This window comes from Ctenopharyngodon idella, chromosome 15 (genome assembly GCF_019924925.1).
Source record: "Ctenopharyngodon idella isolate HZGC_01 chromosome 15, HZGC01, whole genome shotgun sequence".
Lineage (NCBI taxonomy): Eukaryota > Metazoa > Chordata > Actinopteri > Cypriniformes > Xenocyprididae > Ctenopharyngodon > Ctenopharyngodon idella.
Window position 1 is genome coordinate 31,463,280 of NC_067234.1, and position 27,957 is coordinate 31,491,236.

Here is a 27,957-nt window from a genome sequence, read left to right on the forward strand (position 1 = left end):
AATATGTCCTGCCGCAGAAGAAGATAACACGCGTCATATCGCTGTAGCTGAATAAACAGAAGACTGAAATGCTTTGATTGAATAAACATGACTAATGAACACACAACTGCCTTATTCTGTGTAAGAAGCCACATCATCTCACAGAAGGATGCTCAACTGTCGTTATGAAGTGAGTTTGGAGTAAAACATGTTATTAAATGTTGTTGGCCAAGATGTTAATAAATCCCAGGTGAAAAAAAGGTACTTATATAATGTACTTAAAGTGCTCTATTTTTCTGCACTAATTTTGTACAAATTCTTCTTTAGTACTTCTTAAAATAATATTAAGAACATCTAAGTGTACTCAACTGTGCTATTTTGAGACACCATGAAATATGAACTACAATGTGCTTTTAATATACTATCTCTGTATTTAAAAAATGTATTTAGTTACCACTTATAGTACATTATGGGTTCAAGTGTACTACAAGTGGTAACTAAATACATACCTCAATGGAGTGAAACATGATGATGTTGATGATTTAAACCTCCTAGAAGATGTGATAAGACAAATTCGGGTTGTAGATATATAGCATAAGCTCTTTCTCTTTCACTCTCTTATTTTATATTATTGATTTAAATGTTATAATACAATAAAACATTTTAAATACAGCATATAAAGTATCATGTTGGACATATCACAGTGTTTTTTTGTCAGTGGGCTCCAATGCTGTTTGCACCTCAATATTCTTCAAAATATCTTCTTTTGTGTTTCACAGAAGCTAGTCATACAGTTTTGAAATAGCATGAGGAAGAGTAACTGACAGAATTGATGTTTTTGGGTGAGCTATCCCTTTACAAGTGATATCACTGATCATTATCACACCATCACATCACAATACAAGAGTTCTTGCCAAATAAATCAATGGAAGTGAAACATTTGAGTTGAAATGTACTTTATTACTGTACTTGTAGAGATTTCAGAGTTATACATGCAATAGGAATGATGACTCAACAGACAGCAATCAGATAACGGTTACTTACTGTGGTTATATTATTCAGAAATGTTAGACAGATAAACTGCACAATTAAGCAAGCAGAGTTTCAGAAAGCCATGTTTCCACCATGGAATAAAATAAAAAGGTATTTGCAACTTTTTATCTCACAATTCTTTATTTATTATTATTTTATTTTATTTTTTGCAATTGTGAGTTTACATGGAGCTGGTGGAAACAAGCTTATATAAAGAAGTAGTATAATGCAGATGCAGATAATGGTTTAGGTATTCGATAACAGATGCTTAAATGTTTAACTTTAATTTATTTGATCTGTGTATAATCTTTTTACTCTTTTAATTCTTTTTTTTTTCGTCCATTCTTTTATTTTTTTCTTTATTACTCTATTTATTTTTTATAAAACTGTTTTAATTATCCTTGTTTTTATTTATTTATTTATTTATTTTGGTTAGGCCTGTCAGATTGGAAGAGTTGAGAGAATTGGGAAGAGAGACAGAGGGTTTACACACTCAGATGTGAATGTAAGACACCAGGTCACAGGTGGGTGTAGCACTGGAAGCCATCAGAGGCAGACTGTGTGGGGATACTCCATCCCATGAAGGTGTAGGAATGACACTATAAGCCAGGAAGTTGCTACTAGAGTGTTTCATGAACCGAAGCTCTCTGACTCTTACATTCAGACAGGGGCGCCCAACTTAGTGATTCAGGCAGTTAGAGATAGAGATTAATTCAGGCAGCCTTTAGTTAAATATGATTGTTATTTTTATTTCCCAGGCATGATATTTTATAATTTTATGATTATTTTAACTCCTTTTCTATGTAAAGCACTTATTTTTACCATTGTGTATGAAATGTGCTACGTAAATAAACTTGCCTTGCCTAATATTTTTGCTAAATCAATAAAATGCTTTGCTGTTTTTACCACTTAAAATTACTATGAAGTTGCTTGATGAGCACAGTTTTACTCAAAGCTTTTACTTATGAAACAGGGAGTCAGAACAGGGCATATCGAAGAGCTTGTCCCTTTAAAAAAAAAAGAAAAAGAAAAAAAGAAGCCAGTAGCATTTTGTTTACATCACAAAAAAATGCATTTGACAGCTTGTGATAACCTCATTTTATGAAATTCTTACTACAGAAATAAACAGTGATCATTTTTATTAAAGGGTTAGTTCACCCAAAAATGAAAATTCTGTCATTTATTACTCACCCTCATGTCGTTCCACACCCATAAGACCTTCGTTGATCTTCGGAACACAAATTAAGATATTTTTGTTGAAATCCGATGGCTCCGTGCGGCCTACATAGGGAGCAATGACATTTCCTCTCTCAAGATCCATAAAGGTACTAAAAACATATTTAAATCAGTTCATGTGAGTGGTTCAATATTAATATTATAAAGTGACGAGAATATTTTTGGTGCGCCAAAAAAAACAAAATAATGGCTTATTTAGTGATGGCCGATTTCAAAACACTGCTTCAGGAAGATTCGGAGCGTAATGAATCACCACTGTACTCACATGAACTGATTTAAGTATGTTTTTAGTACCTTTATTTTTGGGTGAAGTAACCCTTTAAAGGTGAAGATTTGTAGTAGAAAAACTTGAGGCTGTCTAAGCATTTGTGATGTTTTATGCGCTTTAAAATACAGAATTCTGTGTAGAATTCAAATGGGTCAGATATGTTTTGTGGTCCACACTGACTCGCAGATGCGATCCACTCTGTGCTGTAGTTTCCTGGGACCGGAGCACACTGTGTGTACGCTATGGTTGTTCACGCAACACTGACGCAAAACAAGATTTCAATCATCCCAATGGAAAGTACATTTACAGTCTGAACTGTTCACTATCACTTCTAGAGTGCACTATGTTCCATCCACCATAGAGAAAATAAAAATAGGAACAGGTAGGTAATGATCAATGATGCAACAAAATTCAATTCAGGTGTAAAGCAGGTGTAAATAAGACAATAAAATGTGTAAACAAGTGACTGATTTCAGATGCTGTTGTAGAGACTATTTATGTAGGAGCAACTGTTTAGATTTTAGACTGTTCTGCCATTAAGTGGTTAAAAGTGGTTAATTAATAATTAATTATTCATTAATTATTAAAAGTGTGTTAATATGTCAGTTAATTATTAAAAGTGTTCCAAACTCTGAATAGCATCTTCTTTTCTGTGCTTTCTCCAATCATCTGGAATCTCACCATCACCCTGGAATGTTTTATTATAATGCGTTTCCAGATCTTTCTGGAATCTGCACACAAACCACTTCCAGTAGGGCAGCTCAGAGAGGTCAGGGGTGATGCTCCAATCTGCATAAACTCCTCCTGCTCTTCTGTAATCATTGCATGGAAACCACTCACCTGACACACAAAAAAATGTATTACTTGTCACTAAAGTTGTGCAAAAATCTGCACTGAGATTCCCTGTTTTATAGTACTTCCATCCTTTAATTCCATCCACTCTGTGGAAAGGAACATTGTGATCTTCATCATGGTTTTCTATGGTGTTGGTGCAGATGGCTCCACAGAACGGACACCGAACCCAACAGCACTGACAGAAGTGATCAATCAGATACTCATCTGGCCTGAAATTATTGTGCAGTTTTACTGCAAATGTCTTTATTTTGAATCCACATCTGATGGCAGACATTATATCAGTAAGTTCTTGTCTTATCACATCTTCTAGGAGGTTGAAATCATCAACATCATCATGTTTCACTCCACTGAGGTCTTTTACAGAGAAGATCAGGTCATCTGAAATCTGCCGTGTGAAACTCTTCAACCACAAACCAACATCTCCTCTGTTCTCTTGAACATGTTCAGTGGATTCATGTGCTGCTTCCAGGATCTTCTGCTGCAGGAGTTCAATGTTCTCCTTCATCTTGGGTAAAACACTGACACTGAACTTATCAGTGATGTACCGCTTGACTTCATCTCTGATGAAACTCTTGAAGTGATCTCTGGGAGTTTTAATGTAGTTCATGTATTTGTCAAAATCTTCCTCTTCTGCCAGTGTCTTCAGGATGTGCTTCTCCATATTTGATCTGTTTTCATTCAGTGATGGACAGTTTGATCTGATTTCATTTGCTAATTCTCTGGCAGTCTTCTTGTAGACGCTCTGCTCAATGGGCTCTTTCAGTTTCTGACAGATGATCTCCCCATAAATAGCAGCTGATGTTGCTCCATGACAGTATTTTTGGAAAATACTATAGTACTCTTCTCTCTTTCTCTTAACATATATTTCAGGATCATTTGCTTCTCTGAACAGTCTGTGTTGGTCAGTGATCATCTTGTTTGCTCTCTTACAGACAGAAAGAACCAAATCCATGAAGAATTCATTCTTGAACACATATTTCACTCGTCCATCCTGATGTTCAGTTACTCTTGCTTTGATGTAATCTATGAGCTGTTGAATGAAGCTTTTGTTGTAGCCCATCTTTGAAATGTTAAATGACTGAATCATTGTGTCTGTCTGCTCTTTAACATCTGTGACTAACAAACTTATTTGAGCTTCCTCCTCCTCTTTAGATACATGACCAAATACCTTTTTGACAGAATCTTTAACTTTTTCTATAAATCCACTGGATTTTTTAACCTGTACATAATCTAAATAACTCGACACAGTAAATATATCCCTGCTCTTCCAGTGGTCTACAGGAACACTTTCATAGACGTCACTGAGAATCTCCCTCACATCTCTCATTATGTCAATGTCTCTGATTGCAGGAGTGTCTGTGATGATCTTCTTCACACTCTGTTCCCAGAACAAATCAAACTCTTTCTTCAGTGTTTCATCATCATTTGCTTTGTCTTTGAGATTTAAGGCAAGTTGTTTGCTCTTTTCATAGAGAGTGTTTTCATGATGTTTCCTCTGCGCATCAATCTTATTCTTCAGGTCTCGCTGCTGAAGAATCTCATTTAATTTCCTATTTGTTTCTTTCACAATGTTCTCCTGAAGCTCTTTGATTTTGATTTCAAAAGATGTTTTCCACTGAATCAGTGTATCTTTATCACTGTCTTTCTTAAAGAATTCAGACATTGATTTTTTCACTTCTTCACTTGTAGTCTTCAGTTCTCTTTGAAGATCAGTTTCCTTAACCTCGTGAATTGCTTCATTCTCTATTTTGTTGTGTAGTTTGTTCTCAGTTTCCATCATGGCACTGCGAAGGCTCCAGGACCACTTGCTGTATTCAGTCTGCAGTTTCCTGTAAGCTGAAATCTCCAGAGAATTTCTGAAGCTGAAGACGAATCGTTCATTCAGCAAAGCCTCCCATAGATCTTTAACACGAGCTTTTATATGTGTCAGCATCATTCCATGTGATTTTGAGGCATGAGACATAATAGATTCCTTTAGTTCTTGAATATTGTCACAGTAGTTTGGGTTTGGTGGGGCCATTGGTGGGCTGCCCTCCCAGAGCTGAGCGAAATACTTCACATCATTATCAACATCAAATCCAATGACATCACTGAAACATTCTGCTTCGTAGACTTCCTCTTTAGCAGCGAGTTTTGTCATCTCATCCAGTTTCTCCTGCAGTCGTCTCCTTCCCTCCATGTTTTTATCTCCAGCTGTGACGTCTGAAACATTCTGATGCACAAACACACAGCTGGGATTCAGTCTGACCTTCTTCATCCTCAGGAAGGCCTGAACAACAATTTGAAGAATGTCCTGCATCTCAGAAGGGTTTTCTCCAAAGATGTTGATCAAGGTTAGATTTCCAAGTCCTTCAACAAATGTGGCCAGTTCATTGTCATGGTGTCTTGTTGACCTTCCAGCCAGTTCTAGAGCACGAAGACCCTCCGTATCAACAACCAGAATATAGTCAAAGTTCATCTGTGTTTTCATCTCGTCTGATACTCTGATCAGCTGCATGAAAGCTCCTCTGGTGCACCTGCCAGCACTGACGGCAAACTGGAGTCCAAACATGGCATTCAGCATGGTGGATTTCCCAGAGCTCTGGATCCCTAAAACTGACAGCACAAAGACTCTCTGGTCTCCCAGTTTCTGGATGAGATCATCTAGAACAGCAGAGATCCAGATCACAGGAACATGAGCAGCATCTCCATCCATCAGCTCCAGTGGAAATCCAGAGATCATCATCTCTGCTGCAAGACTCGGGAGAGAAGAGAAGTCAAACTGCAGGTCTTTCTTGTTCCTCTGCACAGATGAACATGATTCATAGATTTGGCCAACCTCCCTCATGATGTGCTCCAAACCAAAGGTTGCAGCTTCAAGTTCCTTAGTTATTCTCTTAAGTTCTGCTTGTTCAGCTTTGAGTTGTTCAGGTTTACCGTTGTTCTTTTTCACTTTTACTACTGTTGACCACTTTTCATCATACTTATGATGTAGAGCAGAAAGGTCAGTTGAGGTGTATTCATCCAAGAAGACTTGGAGCCATTTAAGGAAAAACATCTTTTCATTTTCAGTTTGTGAGAACAGATGATAATTAAAGAGCTTCATAAACTCACTGATGTCATATTTATGCTGCTGTTTGCGGATTTTCTTCATCTCTGTTTGTTTTCTACTGATGTCCATTTTTGTCTCATCTGCTCGAGGTCGGTGTAGTTCTTTGTTCTTCTGACTCCACTGATGCCACAGTTTCCCCTGATGAGGCAGAAATGATTCTTTGATTTCTGTCAGATTTTTCTTCTCCAGTAAACTCATCATCTGCTGTGCTGCTTCTCTTCCTCTCCTGCAGTCTTCATCATCTTCCTCATCTACTCTGATGTCTAAGTGTTTGGACACATCTTCTGAAAGTCTGAAAGTCAAAGATGATTTTGAGAGACAATTGTTTATATTTCTTCTGAGTTCTTCAGATACTTCTGACTGATTTCTGTCTTTCAAACCTATTTTGAATTTCTCTTTCTTCATCTCAATTACAGAAGATTCATCTTCAGTAAAAAGACAAATAAGTGGCTTTCTGATTTTAAACAGGTTTTGCATCTTAGTGGCATTTCTGTCATTTCTGTCCATTCGTGGAAGAAGAACAACATTGACTGAGGCCATTTCAGTGAGGATCTGCAGCTGTTTCTCATGGTCTCCTGCATCACCGTGTAGATTACAGAACGCAACACAGTCAGTGAATTTATCTGTGTTTTTCCCAGAGGGGCAGAACCAGGCGATCTCCACCACTCCATCCATCAGGACTCTGGTTCTGCTGCTGCCTGGGCAGTTCCTGTGGAAGAACGTGTTGTGTTTCTCATTGATCACACTGTTCATCAGCTGAGACTTGGATGAGGACACAGAGCCAAACCTGAAGAAAAACACCATTGGAGTTTCTGCCTTGTAGATTGGCTGGGTTTGACTGATGATCTCATTGTCGTTGTTTCTCATCTTCCAGCTCTTGTTGATTTGTCTGAATGTCCAGAGAGGAAACTCAATCTGTTGTGTGAATGGATCAGGAACAAGCAGAGGCAGAGCGTACTGACACTGGGACAGTTTAGTGACCATCAGCTGCTTCAGGGAACCATCAGCACAATGAAACACAGCCATCTGAACATCCATCGGGTGAACATGGTCCGATTGGCTTGTTCCTTTGTTTGACAAAGAGGAAACATAATCAAAAATATCATCTTCATTTTCAGATGAGACAGTATCTCTTTGTTGTATCTGATCCTGTTCATTGGTATCTTTAACGTTGATGTATCTTGCTCTGTAGTCCATCATCAGTAGTTTTTGTAGGAAAGTGTGAACCAGCTCCTCTTCAGCACAAGATTCATGGGACAGTGAATGTTCAGTTATCTGAAGAACATCTGCAGCTCTCAGTTTATTGTGGCGCCTGCCATCAAGATGAAGTCTGTGAAATAGATGCTTTATTTGTTCTCTTTCATTCTCTTCCTGCTGTAGGTGTTGATCTGCTCCTCCTGCTCCTTCTTTTTCATCATCCCTCTGTTTAATAGGCAAAACAATACAACATTTATTTTATCCATTGTTTTCAGTACTGATTTAAACAGAGCTGTCATTTAATTTTTTTCTTTTTTTCTTTTTTTGACATTTTATTCATAATAAATATAGATGAACAGAAAAGTCATTGGCAAACCCATATTTCAAAAAATCAAAGCCTTGCTTTCTGTGCATTCTGTCAAGATTATTAACTGCAGATTATAAAGATATTATCAGATTTCCTAAATGTGATTTTATACTAATGTATGAATCCAGTGCTCTCCAGTTTTCTCAGAACACTCACCTGAACTGAATCATGTGTTTCTGTGCAGATCTTCTTCACCTCGTCCTTCTCTCTTTCATGGCCTTCTCTTTGTTCTGTGCTTACACCTGTTAATGACATTAATCATGGTTGATCTGATTACAAGTTTTCAGCCAAGACAAACAGCTGTTTTAATGTGTTTCTGATTTTGACTAGAGAGTTACCATTTTAATTCTAATTAAACCTAATTAAACCAACATGTTCCTGTGGCCAGTTATTCCACTGTGAAATATTGTATCCACACAAGGTTTTCTGATCCAGAGATATGATTTCACAAATTTCTTCTCAATCAAAGTCGGTAACAATTTATAATAAAGTTCAGTTTTAAGTCACTTATAAATTGTTAGTTAATGATAAACTAATCACTTACAAAACATGACTATACATTCATAAATGATTAATAAGTGTTATGCAAATTGCAGTTTGTACATAATTTATAAAGATCTGCAAATGATATGTAACACATTTACAAGTGATGAATAGTTTACACTTTAGATTAGGGGATGCAGAAGGCTTTGTAAATGATTTATTCATGCATTTACACATCATCTATAACAGGTGTTGAACACTTTGTAGTGTCTACTGCAGTGTGAGTGCTGACTGGTGAGGGTATAGACAGCTGTCTTCTCTGACACACATGGATTCTTTAACTCTGTACACCTAATGTGAGCTTCAGTGGAAGGTAAAACCGGTTCAGAGGTTGACTTTATCACTAGATCCCACACACTCCACACAGAACACGAGTCTGTGCTGATGAGTGAAAGGATTTAACATAACCCACTGGAATCACCTGACTGTAAGGCATTTATAAATGTTTATCCTCTTCAAAACAAATATATTACTCTTCTTAAAAATAGTGCTTTAGCATACATGCATGTTTGTGCTTTTGAACACAGAGCAGCTTACAACTTCATCAATAAATCATATACTGATCATTTGCTAATGGTTTGTTCATCATTTGTTAATGATTAACAATTGTTTATTGAGATGATACTAATTTTGTCATAAATACTTAAATGATTTATAAGTGATAAATAATGTATCAACTAATAACTTATAAACAATCTACTAATGATCAATTTGATTTATTTTATGATCTACACATTTTTTAAGATAACTTACAACACGTTTCCAAATCATTAGCATTTACACTTATTAATCATTTATGAACGTATATTCATGTTTTGCAAATGATTTGTTCATCATTAACTAATAATTTGTAAATGACTTATAACTGAATTAACAAGACATTCATAAAATATTAGTATATCACTTATTAATAATTTATGAATATATAGTCATGTTTTGTAAATGATTAGTTCATCATTAACTAATAATTTATGACTTATAACTGAATTAATAAAACATTCATAAAATGTTAGTATATCACTTATTAATAATTTATGTTTTGTAAATGATTAGTTTATCATTAACTAATAATTTATAAGTGACTTATAACTGAACGTTATTATAAAGTGTTACCTCAAAGTCTATGAAAATCAGAAAGTCGGATTGGTTAAGATATAGCATACCGAGTCAATACATCCTGGGAGTCTATGCTTAATTAGTGGTCATACAATTAAACGCTTGAGGATAAGAAACTGTTTAAAATTCGGTCTCAGAAGAATCAGATGAAGAGCTTGGTTCCAAAACGCTATAAATCCATTTGGATTAATTTGAGTAAAAGTGTGTTTTCTTTACCAAGAAAGTGGCAAGATGAAAAACACTATTTTCTGTTTCAAACTTCATACATTGGAATTGATTGCAACTACGCAGGGGCGTCGCTAAACTGGTGTGACAAAGTAAAATATAGCTGATAAATCCTTGACAGTGCGGATTTTGACAATCATGTTGTTGTTGTTTTCAGATGTTTAAAATCAAAACTAGCAACGCCAGATTCGAGAATTAATCATTCTTGGTCGAACGGCTTTTAAAAACTGTTCATGATTCAGTTTTGGGGACCGTGACAGAAGTTCATGCTGTCGTGGAACAAGCAACAGCATTTTTCCTCCTCCCGACTCGACTCAGTACATATGTGAAATATTATATTTGGGTATTATGACTCAGATCTCACAATTGAAAATATCTGACGTCATCGCCTATAATTCAAAGTCTAATATTTTAAAAACGGAAGCAGCACAAACGAAACTTTCACCGTCAAAAACCCAGCAGGGGCTGGCGCAAAATGCGGCATCGGCATCTTTCGGCAGCAGCCAGGGACTTCTTCGGCAGCAACTGCCGCTGGTCAATATAATTCGATGTAATATATATATATTTTTTTTTTTATTTTAAAAACTACATTTCATCAAAATAACATTATATATCAAAGGGCTATCATTTGTAAGCATTTATCATAAATTTTGTTAATAACGTTCTGATGCTCCACTACATAAGAGAAAGCTGAAATTGTTGCGTGTGTGTAGGCTATTTAGGATATCCAGCAATAAGTGTCAATATCAGTTGTGTTTCAGTGCCAACGAAATTAGTAAATCACGTCTTGATAAAATAAAAATGCAGTATTTATTGCTTTGAAATGTTACTACATATGAATATAAACTGACATTCAGTTAATACAGAAATTAATTTCTGATATGCTGCACAAAGCTGAAATTTCGGCATTTCGTAGCGGCACTTCAGGTGGCATCTCCAGCAGCCACGGACTTTCTTATTTTAAAAAGCTGCATTTGAACAAAATAACATTATATACCACAGGACTGTCATGTAAGCATTTTTCATAAATTATGTTAATAGGTATTATCTGACGCTGCAGTAGCCTACATCAGAGAAAGCTGAAATTACTGCGCTTGTAGCCTATATGGCAGTCTTGTGGTAGGCTATAATGTCTAATGACAGTCATGTGTATATAGCCTTAAAAAATTTTGTTCAAATGTAGTTTTTAAAGTGAAAATATTACATCGAATTAATGTAATTGGCCAGCGGCAGGTGCCACAAACAGACAGCTGCCAGAGTTCTGGAGATGCCGCATTTTTTTTTTTTTTAAATGAAAATAGAACAATTTACAAACAGAGCATTGCATAAGGCAGTGCAATACAAAGTGTGACATAATTAGTAACAGGGTAATAATATTTTAAACATGTTAATGACTTTTTGTTTTTTTTAACAATTTCAGAGAAGATATAAAACAATCAAATTCCACTAAAAATTAATTTAAGTATTTTTGTTTATGTATATAAAATTTTGTCAGCAATATGAATAAATTAACAATGTATTCAAGACCTTTGTTAACATTGTTTTCATAGTACACAATAATATCCTTTAAAGAAAAACAGTATTTATCCTTTACTAAATTAAAAATAAATTCCAAAAATTTTGGGTAATTTTACAATCAAAAAACAAATGTATTAACACTTCTTTCTCATTTTTACAAAAGGAGCATAAATTATCAGTATCAGAGTATCTTGAAATGATTGATTTAACAGGGTAGATGGTATGCAAAATTTTAAAATGTATTTCTTTAGTTTTGTTATTGATACAATATTTAAAGGGGATTAACCAAGCAGACTTCCAATTAATATTATCAATAATAGAGTTCCAAAAGAATTTTCCTCTAGGTGTTATTTTATTTTGTTTTTGGAAAATAGTATAAATATGTTGTTGTATTTTTTATCAATCAGTTCAAGACCGTTTAAAATTAATTTTGGTTTTGTCATTATTGTAGAGTTATTATGAATATGACTTTTAACAACATGAACAAGAGTTAATTAAATTCCTTAAAATGCACAGGGAAACTGTGGATTTGCATGCATTGTTCATAAGTTAAAAGATTCCCATGATTATCAAACATATTCATAAGATGAGTAATATCCCTGTTAAACCAATTCCTTAAAAATAAAGATTTATTGGCAGAAATTGTGTGAGTAGCGAGTAGGAGAGAAATTGTGCGAGTAGCAAATTTTCCAGGCTAAAAGCACTTGCTGGTGGAATTTGGACAATTTAAGAGGGAGTTTAGAAAAGTCACAAGTTAACAGAAATTCTAAGCCACCTATTTGGTTAAAGAGACTGTGGGATGTGGTTCCAAAGGGAGTTACGATTAATCAAACATTTTTTAATCCAATTGACTTTAAAAGTTCTATTAACATCTTCAAAATAAAGTATTTCCAAGCCCCCTTCAGCTTTCTTATTAGTAAGAACCCTTTTCTTAAGTCTTTGGGATTTGTTTTTCCAAATAAAAGAATAAAACAAATTATTGATATCTTTACAATAAGAATCTTTAACAAACAAGATAGGGAGGGATAGACAAATCGAGATAAGCCTTCTGCTTTAGATAATAGGACACGACCATAAACAGAGAGATCACGTTGTAACCAACGTTAATAACACTTTTGTCTTTTTTTAATCTAGAGGAGAAATTTAAGTTTTGTCAACATCCTTTGTTACAGGAATTCCTAGGTATTTGACAGAGGTCTTCACTGGAATGTTATTAATACATTTATCATTTAAATTGTGTAAAGGGATTTCACATTTAGATAAATTTAGAGTTAAACCAGAAGTCTTAGTAAATATTGATGAAGGAGATAGCATTGGGAATAAGAGATAAGCTCTTTAAAAATAAAGTTGTGTCATCTGCCAATTGTGATATTTTAATTTCTTTACCAAAAATTTGGAGACAGCTACCAACATAAATAAAAAGGGGGAAATTGGACAACCTTGACATACTTCACGGTTAATGTTAAATCTTTTAGAGGTGGAAGTGTTAAGTATTACAGAACTATTAATATCAATGTAAAACATTTTAACTACATTCAAAAATTTATTTCCAAAAAGCGTTATAGTTTTAAATAAGAATTCATGTTTAATTGTATCAAACACTTTATAAAAGTCCAGAAAAAAAATAACTGCTCTTTCATCAACATTCTCAGCATAATCCAAAAGGTGAAGCACAAGTCTAATATTGTTAGTTATGTGTCGACCTTTTAAAAAACCTGATTGGTATTCACTAATAATTTTATTTAAACCTTCTCGTAATCTATTATCAAATAATAAAGTAATTAATTTATAATCAATTGTTAGAAGAGAGATTGGTCTCCAGTTTTCTATCAAGTGTGGATCTTTATCCGGTTTAGCAATTAATGAAATGCTACTTTGTTTCATAGTAGTAGTCATTTCGCCACTGTTAATATATTCATTATACATGTTATAAAGAGGAATTTTGATCAGTTCCCAAAAATGTAAGTAAAATTCTACAGTCAACCCATCTATACCTGGTGCTTTCCCTTTTTTTCATTCTAATCAGGGCATCTTTGATCTCAGAAGAAGTTATATTGGATTCACAGAAGTCTTGAAATTCTTTATCAATAATATGTTGATGGACTATTTGAATGAAATTTGAATGATTCACAGAATTGGATTCACAAATTGATTTTTTTTTTTTTTTGGATCCATGCAATGATTCCCATTAATATTTAAAGCAGTTAAAGCATTTCTTTTAAAATTTCTTTTCTCAAGTGCGAAAAAATAACTTTATTTATTTTTTTCACCCTCTTCAAGCCATTTCGCCCTAGAACGAATAAAAGCACCTTTAGCCAAGTCTAAATAGATCTGGGGCCTGTACAATGATGGTAGTTGAACAAACTCAGGGTTATAGGATTAGTTTCAAGGTGAAAAAACCAAGCCACTCCAATCCGGCTTTGTTGGTACCATGATGCTGATCATCAACTTTCTCTGTCAACTCAGGCTTTTATCCTGAGTTTGTGGAGCGCGTGCACATGAATGCGTGACATCAGTGGCAAACAGCCAATCACATGCCTTGCAACAGAAAGAAACTGTGATTTACTTCTCGCGAGAGAGTCAACGCGATTCAAAACTCTTTTGCTGAAGAAAATGAAGAATTTAAACGCATTTACACTAAAGAAGAAACTTGTCCATGAAAAAGGACAAATAAAAGAAATTGTCTTGCTCTATCAGAGTGTCGCGAATGTGGCTCCCTCGGCCCTTCCTCCGGACCGCCGGAGGGAGCCATCACCGGAATACTGATCAGCTCTCATTCGGACTACGTTTCCCATGGGCCCTCATTCCTGGGACTGATTGCACACACACCTGCACCGCATCACACTCACACTATTTAAGACACACTCACACACACACTGCGAAGTCTTGATTTGCCTTGGTGATCATTTCTGAGTGTTTTTCTGTGGACTGTTTACCTGTTATCGATTGGACTGTTTATTCCCTGCGACCCTTTGCTGCCTACCCTGATCTTTGCCTGTTTCCTGGACTGTGATTGTTTGCTGCCTGCCCTGATCCTTGCCTGTACCCTGATTCTGTTTGTCTGCCGCCTGCCTCGACCATTGCCTGTTCCTGTTTATGCCTCTGCCTTTGCCCTGTCTGCTCTGTAAGTCCTTTTAATAAAATAGCTGCAAATGGATCCACATTCTGTCGACCCATCATTACACAGAGCAAGTGAAAATTGTCAAGTGTTTATATAGTTTATTATATACAGCAATAGAGACTCAAACATGTAAGGTTATGTAGTCATTTTTAAAGAGTTATCTGTTGATTCTACAGCTTACATATGATCTGTATATATTAACATTTATTTAAAATAAATGCTTAACTGTTAAACTAAAATTGCTTGTGTGAAATGGATTAATAATAAAATAGATCATATAATAATTATTTAAATCATATATAAATCATAAAATAATTCTATAAATCATTAAAGCAAGACAATTTCATCATTAAATATTTGTTTTTACTATATAGTGACCTTTAATTTGGAGGAAGAGAAACTGGGGGAGGGACTTTATTGCGTTGGATGTCAGTGTCACTTTGCTCACATCTGATTGGTCCAATTTCGGTTTGAGATCTCTTACCCAGAACATAACCTGCCCTGGAGCAGGTTAGCTGTGGAGCGTAAGTTACTATAGCGATGAACACCGCTAAAAGCCAAGTCACTTTCATGGTACCTAAAACCCAGGATTGGCACAAACTAATCTGAAACTTAACTGGCTAGCCAGCTAACCCGGCTTCATGGTACAGGCCCCTGGGGTGCGTTTCCCAAAAGCATCGTTAGCCAACTAACATCACAAGTTCCGTCGTTACTTACTTAGTTCAACGATATGGTGTTTCCCGAAACCATAGTTCAAATGAACATTCGCAAACTGCATCGCAATCTTGTGTGGTTGGAATGACAGCTCTCGAGCTGTAGTTAGAAGCATAGCCTAGTTTCTTGTTTTTATGACATGTGGACTTAATAAATCGTTATCTTGAGCAAAATAAGCAAGCTGACATTAAGTACAATGTATATCTTTTATTTCGAATATATACAAATGTCATTTATATATTTGTTTGTCAAGAGATTTAAAGCACTGTTTTTGGAGAGTGCGCATGTGCGTACGTGCTCTAGTACGTCAGAACAAGCATTTGATCTAATCTGGAAATAAAGCAAAATAACTGAGGAAAATGAGAATTAGTCCTCTAAGGCCATGTCCGTAATTTATAGCAAAAAATCTAGCATTAATTCGATCTCAAACGGATTCATTTAAAGAAGTTATTACTCACCACCTGCGTGACGTCATTCACCAACGTGGTTGAACGACAGGCTTGCGACAATACGGTTTCGGGAAACAGTCGTGACTAGCTAGTCGATTTGTTCAACGATGCATTGAATTGATGGGATTGCATTGAGACCAATTCAGCTTCTTCCTCAAGATTTTGCTTCTGTTCCAATTTCCCTAATTTATCAATTAATTCTAACTCATTTAGTCTATTGATATTTTTTTTTTTTTTTTTTAATTCTTTACTACGTTTAACTGCAATCTTTCTAAAGTTATATTTGAAAAATTCCCATTTACTTATAAATCCTTCTTTTACACCTCCCAAAATATCATTGGCAATTTTTTTTTTTTTTTTTTTTAACACTGTTATTAAAGTAGGCTACTCATTTTTAAGAAGATTATTAAATTTTCAATACCCTCTAAAGGCAGGAACACACCAAGCCGACGCCGACGAACTAGTGGCGACGAAAGCAGACTGTGGGGTTGGCTCACGTCGGCAGCATCTGTGTCCAAAGTTGACCTGACACACCAAACCAATGTTCGACAGCCGACGGCCTAGTAGCACGTCCGTTCTGCGTCTAAGTAAGGTGAAATGCCTTTTCATACCAGCAGGTGGCAGTAGCTGAACAGCCAATCTGGGGTGCGTTTCCCGAACAACGATGTAACTCGCTGCTGAACTACCATAGTACAATGCATCGTTGAACAAATCAACTACTAGAGCACATATGCACATGCGCAGTCCAAAAACAGTGCTTTAAATCTCTTGACAAACTAAAATATATAAATGACATTTGTATATATTCGAAATAAAAGATATACATTGTACTTAATGTCAGCTTGCTTATTTTGCTCAAGATAACGATTTATTAAGTCCACATGTCATAAAAACAAGAAACTATGCTATAACTACAGCTCGAGCTGTCGTTCCAACCACACAAGTTTGTGATGCAGTTTGCGAATGTTCGTTTGAACTATGGTTTCGGGAAACACCAAATCGTTGAGCTATGTAAGTAACGACGGAACTTGCGATGTTCGTTGGCTAACGATGCTTTTGGGAAACGCACCCCAGAATGATCAGATGGCCAGACGGACCGACGAGCTCCGACACCGATTCAACATGTCAAATCGGCCGAAAAAAAGCAGACGGTGCGGCACACACTGAGAAAACTTAGTCGGCCGACGAACAAAAACTGCCCGACGGCCGACCGTCGGCTTGGTGTGTTCCTGCCTTAAGACTAGATTTCTCTTTTGTACCTATAAGCGTTAAAGAAATAAGCTTATGATCAGTTAAAGGGGCATAATTATGAACAATTTCCTTGACATATTGCAAAGCAGAGATAGAAATAAAGAACATGTCAATTCTAGATTGCAAGGATTGTCTTTGTTAGACCATGTATATTCTGATATCCCGGGGTTGTAGAATCGCCAAGTATCAGTAAGTGATAAGTTGGCACATAGAGAGGCTAAGTTTGATTGTGCGTCACGTTGAGAAGAACGAGGAGGATGCCTATCACTCAAATTATCCAAGCATTCATTAAAATCGCCTGAAAATATAACATATGAAGCTTGGAATGCATCAAATTTGCATTGAATAATATCAGAAACCTTTGCAAATAAGGCCTTGTTCAATGGATTGGAATTATGACCATAAATATTACAAGGTATACTAGTATTGTCCAATTTCACAGTCAGAATAACCCATCTTCGTTTTCACACGTAACAGAGTCTCCTTTAAATCTGTTCATCAAAACCATAACTCCCGCTGAATGCGAAGTGCCGTGACTGAAAAAAATAGATTTTCCCCACTGAGATTTCCAAAATTTTTCATCCAAGTCCGTAGAATGTGTCTCTTGACAAAAAATAATGTCAGCATCAGTCCGTTTTAAAAAAAAATAAAGCCTTTCGCTTCGTAATTTCTCGAATGCCCCTTACATTCAAAGATGCTATGCTCAAAGAATTAAACTTAAAGTCCATACCGAAAAAGAACTAGAATCTGAACAACAATAAAAAAGAAAAGAAAAGAAAAACAATAAAATTGTTTAATTCACAAATTACCAAGCTTCAAGACCTAATGTCTTGAAGCTGAAATTTACTGGGTTAAATGTGAAAACTCGGAGATGCAGCAGGCAGTAAACATTCAGTGAAAATAAAATAAAAAAACGCCCAGCATGTAAGCAAGTTTGAAGATGCCTCTTATAGTTTTTCCATCAGGATTCAACCAGTCATTAGTGTCAGTCCTTTTCCTCTCAATGTATGCATATGGACCACGAAATACAGCCCGTTTACCTTCCTCTCTAGCCTTCTTCACTCTTGGCCAGAATTTCTCTCTTGCCGCTTTGTCTTCAGGTGATAGCAACTCGGAGATGCTTAGCGCGTTGTCCAGTAAAACGTTTTTGGCTGCCCTCCAAATCTCGTCATGGTAGCGCGCATCGAGAAGAGAATGACAATGGGCCGCTTATGTATAGCATTTGGTGGTGTTGATTTACGACCAAGACGATGAATTACGTCCACCACCGGATCAAGCTGGTCTTGAACATCTGGAGCAACTTTCGCAAGAGCATCGATAGTTATCCGTCTGACATTTTCACCATCATCCTCCTTCAAGCCATGTAATTTGGGGGACCATCGTCGTTGAGCCTCTGCTATATTAGACTTCAAAGTCGCATTTTCATCCTTTAGAGCTTGCATTTCTTTCTCCATCAGGGATAACCGTTCGTCGTGAGAGTTAACTTCGACGATGAGCTGTTGCACAGAAGTTGCTAAACTGTCCACCTTGGCCGAAGTGAGCTCCGTAGTTTTCTGTCACCGAATCCTTTAAATGCATTTGACTGAGTTTCAAGCCAAGTGCATGAATAGCTTCAAGCACTTCCGAAGTGTTCTCAGAAGTTTCGCACCGACTCGATTCCTTTTTTTTTTTTAGCCGGAGAAGTTTTTTGGGGTGTTTTAGGCAGACTAGGGAAATCGGCCAGGCAACGGGGCTCCATAATGGACTCATGAGCAAGTTTCATCTCGTTAGCATCAGCGTTGTGAGGAGAGGAGTGTTTTCTCCTTTTGCCCATCCAAAATGTCTATTTCTTCAATATCATTAATATGCGAGAGGTCTTAATATTAAATGAAATAAAAGAAAAGCTAGGACGTAGTTTCCAGCTGCAAACTCCAAGTCTACTAAGGACAGAGAAAAAGCATGTCTGACTAGAAGGACGCCATCTTGTGACCCCTCCTGGAGATGCCGCAATGGACTACTTGCACTGAGCCTCGTGACGCACATCCGGTTTGAAATATTACGGCTCAGTTGTTTCCGGTTGTATATGTTTTCAATGCGCCGTTATCACATAGCTAAATAAACCCCTCTTAAAATGAGAGTCCTCGGGATGATTTTAAATTCCAGACATATTCAGAGACAGGAGAAGAGATATTCTGATGCTTACCGTGTACAGACCTTTCCAAACTCAACGGAACTTTAAGTTTTAATCCAACATAAGCAATTCTTTCACCACAGGGTGTCAGCGCTCTACTAGTGATCACGACGCTGCCGTGTGAGACGTGATGAATAAGATCAGAATAAACATAATATTTTAGTCACTATTCTGTGCCATTTTTTTAAATGACAATCACTTGTATGTAATTCACACATTTATGCCAAAAATCCTAATATTCAAAGTTGCGCTGTCATTGCGTTATTCTTTACAATTAATTAAATATTTAACATCGGCAGTTATCACATTCATTCAACTATTTCAAACACTGGAATAAAAGAGCATCAATGCAAGCAATACTGCTCGTACTACACTGCTTCGTGTGCTGCTTGGGGCTGTACAATTCGCTGCACAATTGAAAACAGGTCTCGGGGAATGACCTTTCACAGGTAAGACTGAACATTTGTTTCTGGTTGTATTTGGTCATTATATAATTATATTGATAGTAGTTGGCCACCGGAGTCAGTCAGACTAAAATAGCTAGCGATGTCGCTAGTTAGCTGTGAAAGTTGAGCCATGAGTTTACATGTTTTCTAATATAGTTTTAGCTTATATTATATCTTATTTTATAAACTAAATTTCCTGAAGTTTAAATATGCATCTTTATTTTCTTAAAACCAACTTTTATGACAAGTACTCGTTTCGGCTAGGTGACTGACATTTTGTGAATCTTACTGTAATGTTAGTTAGTTAGTTAGTTGGCTAGCTTCTCACACATTTAAGGTTTCCACAAAGAGTTGAGGAGACAGTGGGAAGTAGCTATAAGAAGGGAAGTTTCCCGACTCATCTACAAAGTTATTTCCTTTTTAGCCCGTTGCAACCAGGGCTACACAAGCCTCAAGGAAAGCTGAGTAGAGCCTGTCAGTGGACTGTTCTCACCATTTCCAAGAGACTGATCCTCCTCTGCCTAATGCTGTGAGTATTTGTTCTAGTTAAATTCAGAACTGCGGTGAGCATTATGGCCTTGGTCATATTCAAACCTCTCTCTCACCGAAAATGAAATTTTGATGAAAACAAATAGAAAATTTGTCATAATTTTGTCTAATTCCATCACAGATGAGTATGACTTTCATTGTTTATCTGAACACAACTCGAGATTGTGTGTGTGTGTGTGCACGTTTTTAAAACCATTATGTCTATGGAATGTCAAACCTGTGTGAGTGTTTGGTTTTTAGGGGGATGGAATAACAATCCTTTAGGGCATTTTCCGGCATCTCATGGTCCAGTACGGTGTCTCTCCAAGCACTTCAGGGAATGTGGCACCACAGGATGAGACTGTGTCACTATCAGCTGTTGAAATGTCATCTCTAGCAGTAGAGTCTGAGGAGCTTCCATCCCCTTTTGTGAATGTTTCTGCACTTGTGTGTGACCACAGCTACCTGCCAACCTGCTCTGGTAGCCTTGTGGACATTTCTGGTTTTGTGGTGCGTCAGATTTTGAGAAAGCTTCCCTGTGGTGTGTGCCGTGCTAGCTTGGTGGCAGATGCTGTACCTGGTTTATTTGACCAGAACTTGCACTACTTACTCTGAAAAACAGTGGAGGGCTGATGATTCCTTCTGAAGGTACAGTAAAATTGGTCAGATCAGCTGAGCGGTTCATTCGACAGTCATCCTCCGGGAAAGCCATCAGAGTTTCTTAGATCAGTCAGTTTGTCCGAGCTGAGATTAATTCGGAAGATGTGTTTTTTTTTTGTTTTTGTTTTTTTCTCAAGGAGCACATTCAGGAAACACAGTTTGGAATTGACAACCATCATTTTTCTCTCTTGTCATTAGTTGTGTCTGTCTTTCACAAACTGAGGATGCACCACATTGCCAAACTGAACACACTAGAGTGACAACTCAAGAAAAAAGCTCTGCAGAGCAGTTCTGTTCAACGGCTTTTAGCTCTAACTCCCCCTGACCCTACAAAGGATTAGTGACTTTAGATGATTGATGGAAGATATATAGCCTTTTGTTGTTATTATTATTAATATTATTATTATACCAATACTATATTATTAATGTACTAGTCACTATTTAATTTACTATTTTTATAAAAGTCTATATTATTCTGCAATTGATATTACATTGTATTTGCTATTATTATTATTATTATTATTATACCAATACTATTATATTATACCACTTGAGATTATCAATCTATTATAGTTATGCTGTTATATTATTGTCTATATTCTGTAAATGATACTACATATTCTATTGCTATTATTATAGAATTATTATACTATATGCTATTATCAATATATTATTATGATATTATATTATTGTACTTATTAGGGGGCAAGCCCTGAAGGGACTAAGCCCCTCTTGTAATTGTCAGTTTTATTATGTTTCCCCAATGGGAGTCTATGGCAGCCCTATCAACAGAACATGAGAAAATGATGAAATTTGGCACAATTGCAGAGATGCTCATGAATAGTGATTGGACCAAATTTGGAGTCTCTAGAACCAACTCTATAGTGCCACCACCAGTTCAAAAATTCACTCTTCTAAAGGTTATAACTTCTGAACCATTTGCTCTAGAAAAATGAAACTTAGTACATCTGATTCGTCTCTTCATGCTGATTCCATTCAACATCTTACATTAAGTCTCTGCCAATTACAGTAGCGGCCATTTTGAAAAGTACATTATGCAGTTTTTTTTTTTGTCCAAACCTTGATCAGATGATCTTTGGACTGAGCCGCACAGAAATGACTGAACAGAATTTTTTTTTCTACTGGTAAAAAAAAGTTATGATGTCACAAACTTAACGAGGTCGACCCAAAATTGGTTCAGATGCTGTATCTCGGCCAAACTTTGAGCAATTGAAACAAAAATTGGTACGCTTCATCGGTACCATGATCTGAGGGTTCATGCCAAATTTCGGAACAGCGCCACCTACAGGTCATGAGATCTGGAAAATGGATATTTTGGCCAATAACTTTTGAACAGTTTGTCAGAAAAGAGATCTCGGTGTCTGTGGATTCCTTGGGCCATGCCGAATCCGAGGATACCGATTTTGTCAACATCGGATGAACCACGTGTCCGCCATTTTGAATTTTGACATAAATTGCAATATCTTTTAAACAATTTGACATATCTTCACAAAAATTGGTACGTATCATCACCAGAAGGTCCTGAAGATATCTGAGAAGTTTGAACACAGCACCACCTAGTGTTCCAGAGATATATCGATTTTTGCAAAAATGCTTATAACTTTTGAAAACATTGTCCAAAATGTGTATGCTTTATCATTTTATTCCCTGGTTTATGCCGATTCCGACGATGTGTCATTTGTCATTTTCCTTAAATGTACCTGTCCGCCATATTAAAGTAAATGAAAACAGTTTTTTTACTACTCCTCCTAGAAATTTTGTCCAATTTTGTTCAAAATTGGCTCAGATGATCTTTGGACCGAGCCGCACAGAAATGACTGAACGGATTTTTGATATTCACTACCGTTCCTGAGATATTTGTCTCTGAATGTGACCCTGCCTGTGTTTGTTGTCTTATGCTAATTAGCTTAGCATGCTAACCAGTTGTCATCCTTTCTAATATGGCTCTTCAGCTATCAGGTTAACCATAGGCTTCATTAGCATTAAGTTAGCTTAGCATGCTAATCTGGTTAACATGCTAAGTAATGCTTTTTTGTATATTTTTTTCTCACACTAAAAGTTCTCTTCAACAGCCTGTTGAATGTGCATCCTCAAGTAGCTCAATGTGTAAAGCCAGATGCCTGATGAGCATCTCACCCAAAGATAGTGGGTTTGAATCCAGGGTGAAGTGGTTTTATGAAATTGTGTGTTTTGATTGCTTTATTGCCTCTTGGAATAGAAATAAATGTTTTTTATTCATGCTGTGTTCATTTTCATCTAAGCTTCTGTATATTCTGAGTTCATTCTCACCCGTATTTCTGAAATAACTGTTTTTCATGTTCGTTCAGTTTCTGCTGTTTTTGCTCTTCCTGCTCCGTATTGCGCTACAGCATGATGAGCTGCAGAATGATCTAAAGTAAAGTTATTAAATATAACATGCAGTGCATTTTTATAATAATTCTTCATTTTGAGCTCATTTTCACATGAACTACTGAACTTTGGCAGCTGGGTGAATGTTCACCTGCTCAGTAGTAAAATGAGATGAGAAATGAACATCAACTCCAGAGGTTGTGGGTTTGAATCCTGTGTGGGGTGACTTTATACAATTGTGTGTAATGAGTCATTTTGATTTCTTTATTATCCAAATAAGAATTGTACTAATCTTTATTCCTCTTAAATTAGACACAAGAGTTTTTTGTTCATTCTGTGTTCGTTCTCATCTGACCGTTTGTTCATTTTATGTTCATTCTCAACTGTACTTCTGAACCAGCTGTCTTTCATGTTCGTTTAATTTCTGCTGTTTTTCCTCTTCCTGCTCCGCATTGCGCTACAGCATTACGAGCTGTTGAATGATCTAAACTAAAGTTATTAAATATAACATGCGGTGCATTTTTATAAAAATTCTTCATTTTTAGTTAATTTTCACATGAACTAGTGAACTACAGCAAGTGTGTAAACACATCTCCCCAGTGGTGCAACTGGAGGAGTGACAGACACATGACCCAGAGATTGTGGGTTTGAATCCTGTGTGGGACAGCTTTGTACAATTGTGTGTATTGAGTCATTTTGATTCCCTTATTATCTAAATAAGCATTGTACTAATTCTTGGATTAGATACAAGTGTTTTTAGTTCATTCTGTGTTCATTCTCATCTGAGCTTCTATTAATTTTGAGTTCATTCCCAGCTGTGCTTCTGAACCAGTTGTTTTGCATGTACGTTCAATTTCCGCTGTTTTTGCTCTTCCTGCTCCGTATTGTGCTACTGCCCCTTCTGGGGCTTGGCCCCGAATTGCTGCTTGCAGCTATATTACTATTATATAATTGTACTATTCATTACTATTTTATTTGCTGTAAACTGGTTGTTTATTGACAATATTATATACTTTGTTATTGACTATATTATTATATTATATACTACATAAACTATTTCTTATATAGTATATAACAAACTATTTACTATTCTCACTTTATCTTATATTTACTATTTGCATAGCACTGTAGTTGTACCATATCATATGTATTACCATAAAGGATCCATCAGTTATCTTTGTTGTATGTTTTGGAGTATCTGATATAAAAATATAGAAAGCAGCCTGTGTGATTTGTATTTGATGATTTGTTTCATTTTATCAATGGTGGTCAGTTCTAAGCTCAAGAAAAGCTAAAATTGGGTTAAAGACAGAAAATGCCTTTTCCACAATAAGAAAACTTTATTTCATTTAATGTGAAAATTAAATTATATCTCAGTATGGGCGTCTTCACAATTCTTATCCAAGAATAAAGCAGCCAAATACATGACAAGCCTGAGCTTTGACTATTTCTTATTAAAATAAATATTTTATATGTCTAACTATAGAGATTTTAAGTAACTAGAACTTTTTGTACTCCACGTACATTATAAACCACTGAAATCGGTTGATAAATGTAAACGTTATTTTTGTTTTTATCCAGAAAAACCACAGCTCGCCCGTTTACTTGCATTTGTTAACAGCGCAGTCTTGCCCCGCACAATATGGCGGACTCGTTGACGTATTGCAGCAACAGTCCAAAGAGGCCAATAATGCGTCTACTGTTTATTATAATGTCTATGGTTGGAGATGCCGCTGTAGCGAGAGCTGCCGAAGAAGTCCCTGGCTGTTGGAGATGCCGCCGGAAGTGCCGCTGCAAGATGCCGATGCCGCATTTTGCGCCAGCCCTCACAGCAATGCATCATGTATTATAAGATCGTTATGTTTTTAGCGTGATCCATTAAAATGTACAATATAGCCTATTTCAGTTCAAACCTAGTGGAGTGATACTATTATTACTATTAATCCACTAGGTCTGAAATATATTGTTCGCTGCAAACATGATGATCTTATATTTATTAATTATTAATTTACTATTAATAAATGTGTAAAGTTGCATAAAATGGAAATACTCAATAAAGTAGGCTAACTACGTTACCTCAGATGGTTGAATGGTTGGATTCCACAACTGGTAAAATAAAACATATATAAGACAATACAACATTTACTGTAGGTGCCATAAAATTTACTGATGATTTCATTTGAAAAATGTTCTTTTGCGCTTCTGATTTGGCAGTAAAATTCGCCTATTTTAGGTGCGTAAGATGTGAAGGATTCTATGGACCAGTTAGTATTTTCACCCCATAATGGCGGCCGCGCTTCCGGAGTTCTATACTCTTTGGCTTCTCTGACAACTTAGGCCCTGTCCCAAATGGCACCCTAAACACTCACGGCCTTCCTACGAGTCCGCACTTTCGTGACATAACGTCGCTTTGACTATCGGGAAGAAGTCTGCCACGGAGCTCGCACCAGTGCGGGCTTAGCAAAAGTGCGAATCGTCAAAAGCATCTGCTTATGAAAATACAAGAAAATATCTTCTTCCATCACACTCATTGAAAAGTTGGAAGGAAAAGAAAAAAAAAGAAAGACTAACTCAGATGAAGTAACACAAATGAATGCAGAGTCCCAGTACAAGGATGTTATTCAGTCACCATTCTGGCTCCCCCCACAAAACTGTGTGTGACTTCTCTTATGAAACAACACCCTTTTTCGAGGGCGCATATCGGCCGCAAAGGGGGCGCTCGCGAGCACCCTTCTGAAGCCTAAAATTGACAAATGGGACACCCTACAGTCTCGTGGACTTAACGGACACGCGCACGCGACAGCCATTGTAAGTCCACAAGACCAAAAGTGCATAGAAGTGTGCCATTGGGACAGGGCCGTACATGACAAGCTACTTCTTCTTCGGCTTTTGCTTTGATACTCCACATTACCGCGGACACTGCCTACGAGTGGTCTGCATGCACGTCGACGCGGACAACGACGCAGAAGTATAAATGAAAACAGACGCATAGCCTACGGCACATGCTCCGGAGTAGGTCCGACGCATAAGTATAAATCAGCCTTAACTGCCTACATCACGCAGTGAAAGCGTGAGTGACAAACTCAATGTCAGCTCGCACATCGTTAAAACAATAGGGTAATTACGATATCATCATAGACGATACTTATCACACATCTCTAAGCACATAAAGAATGAACTTACAACTGTTACTAAACTGACATTTACCCATTTTCTTCTGCTTTCTCTTCCTTTCGCGTGCAGGAGACAGTAGGCTGTCCTAAATGCCGCGAGGGCCCAGAATTGTCACGTGAACAAGCAAATCCACAGAAAACAAATATGTACACTAATTAGACAGTTTTAATTCGGTAAATGATTTAGATTTGTTTAAGTCAAAGTTTCATCTAAAATTTAAGACCTCTCATAAGTACAAAATAAGACCTTAAGACTTTTTATGGCCTTAAATTTTAAAAATCTAATTTAAGATGAATCATGAAGCTGAACTAGGAGTCTGACTACAGAAGTACAAAAATACCTTTAACAACCTCACAGCTTATGATAGGTCTGCTGTGAAGTTATTGTAATTGTAAGTCTGATAAAAATGCAGTTAAACAAGATAAAATGATGTTGGCTTGAGAAAGCCTGGTCTCAATAGTTAATTAAAGACGATGTATAAGAGAAATATATACCTGTTTGTTCCATTTTGTTCAGAAGGTTCTTTCTGTGTCGCTAGCATGAGAGCAGAGAGCAGACAGAGGAGAGGGGGCTCGCTGCAGCCTGCGGTGAGACGTCAGAAGCCACGCCCGTGATGGGAAGTTCGCATCATTTTACTGACTCGGATCTTTGAATCTCGTTCATTAAAACGAACGAATCTTTTTTTTTTTTTTCAAATCATTTCGTTCATTTCAGCAGAATATAATTAAAATGTTACATGATAATAGCCAAATTCCCTAACACATCAACTTAAGCGACATTTATCATATTTAGAATAAGAAAAAAACTGCAATGCAAGGTCAAATAATGAGAAACAGAAACGATTAATTCATTGCTTCACTGGGTCTGTCAGTTCAGCTTAGCAGTATGTTAGCAAGTCACTGTCTTAATATGAATTATCACATGCAGTAAAAGAAAACAATACTCAAGCACTGTAAAAGGTTTTGTCACAAACCCAACTAACTGGTTTCTGTCCTGTATGATTTCAGTCTCTTCAGACCTTAATGATTTAACATTAAAATTAATAAATGCTGTAGAATTACTGTTCTTTCTTAGTTTATAACATCAGGGGGCCGCTTTCAAAATGCGGGGTATAGAGGGTATGCATTGCCGTCACTTTCCCGCCGGAACACGGGCCCATCACAGGCATCAGGCGCGTGTCTCCACGTAGCTGATCGTTTGTGAGTGTGACGGACGGATTCCCGCCGCTGTTTCGACTCCTTTACACATTTTATAAGCTGAGAGCTTATAAAACACATTTTCACGAATTCCCAGCTGGCCAAAATACCATCACATGCAGGCTACGCACACACAACGAGCGCATTCACCTCAGCATTGTTTTGGATGTTCGTAAGTTCTGTCTCAAAATAGGCAATACGTCATAAAATCCGACCAATCAGGTTGTGAATGTATCCCTATGCCTTTAGGTTCGGTATCTTTTGGTTCGGTGATAAAATTGCCAATCTGAATGCTAATCGGACCAGGACTAAATGTTTTTTTCTTTTCTTTTTTGATCCGGACCAAATGAACTAAAGAACCGAACTACAAATGTGAACGCAATGTACACTGCCTAGTTAGACTTGATGACTGAAGCTACTGACAGCACGTGACAGCACATTGCATTGAATT

The 27,957-nt window shown here is 36.7% G+C and overlaps 1 protein-coding gene across 1 annotated transcript; it reads right to left on the reverse strand.

The window, feature by feature from the left end:
- Positions 1-918: 918 nt before the first annotated feature.
- Positions 919-27,277, reverse strand: LOC127495107 (interferon-induced very large GTPase 1-like). Its single transcript, XM_051861561.1, has 3 exons — positions 26,805-27,277; positions 8,182-8,267; positions 919-7,883 (listed from the first exon to the last, which is right to left on the reverse strand). The coding sequence occupies exons 1-3, from the start codon at positions 26,815-26,817 to the stop codon at positions 3,129-3,131; spliced, it is 4,854 nt and encodes a 1,617-aa protein (XP_051717521.1). The 5' UTR covers positions 26,818-27,277; the 3' UTR covers positions 919-3,128.
- Between the last annotated feature and the right edge of the window lie 680 nt (positions 27,278-27,957).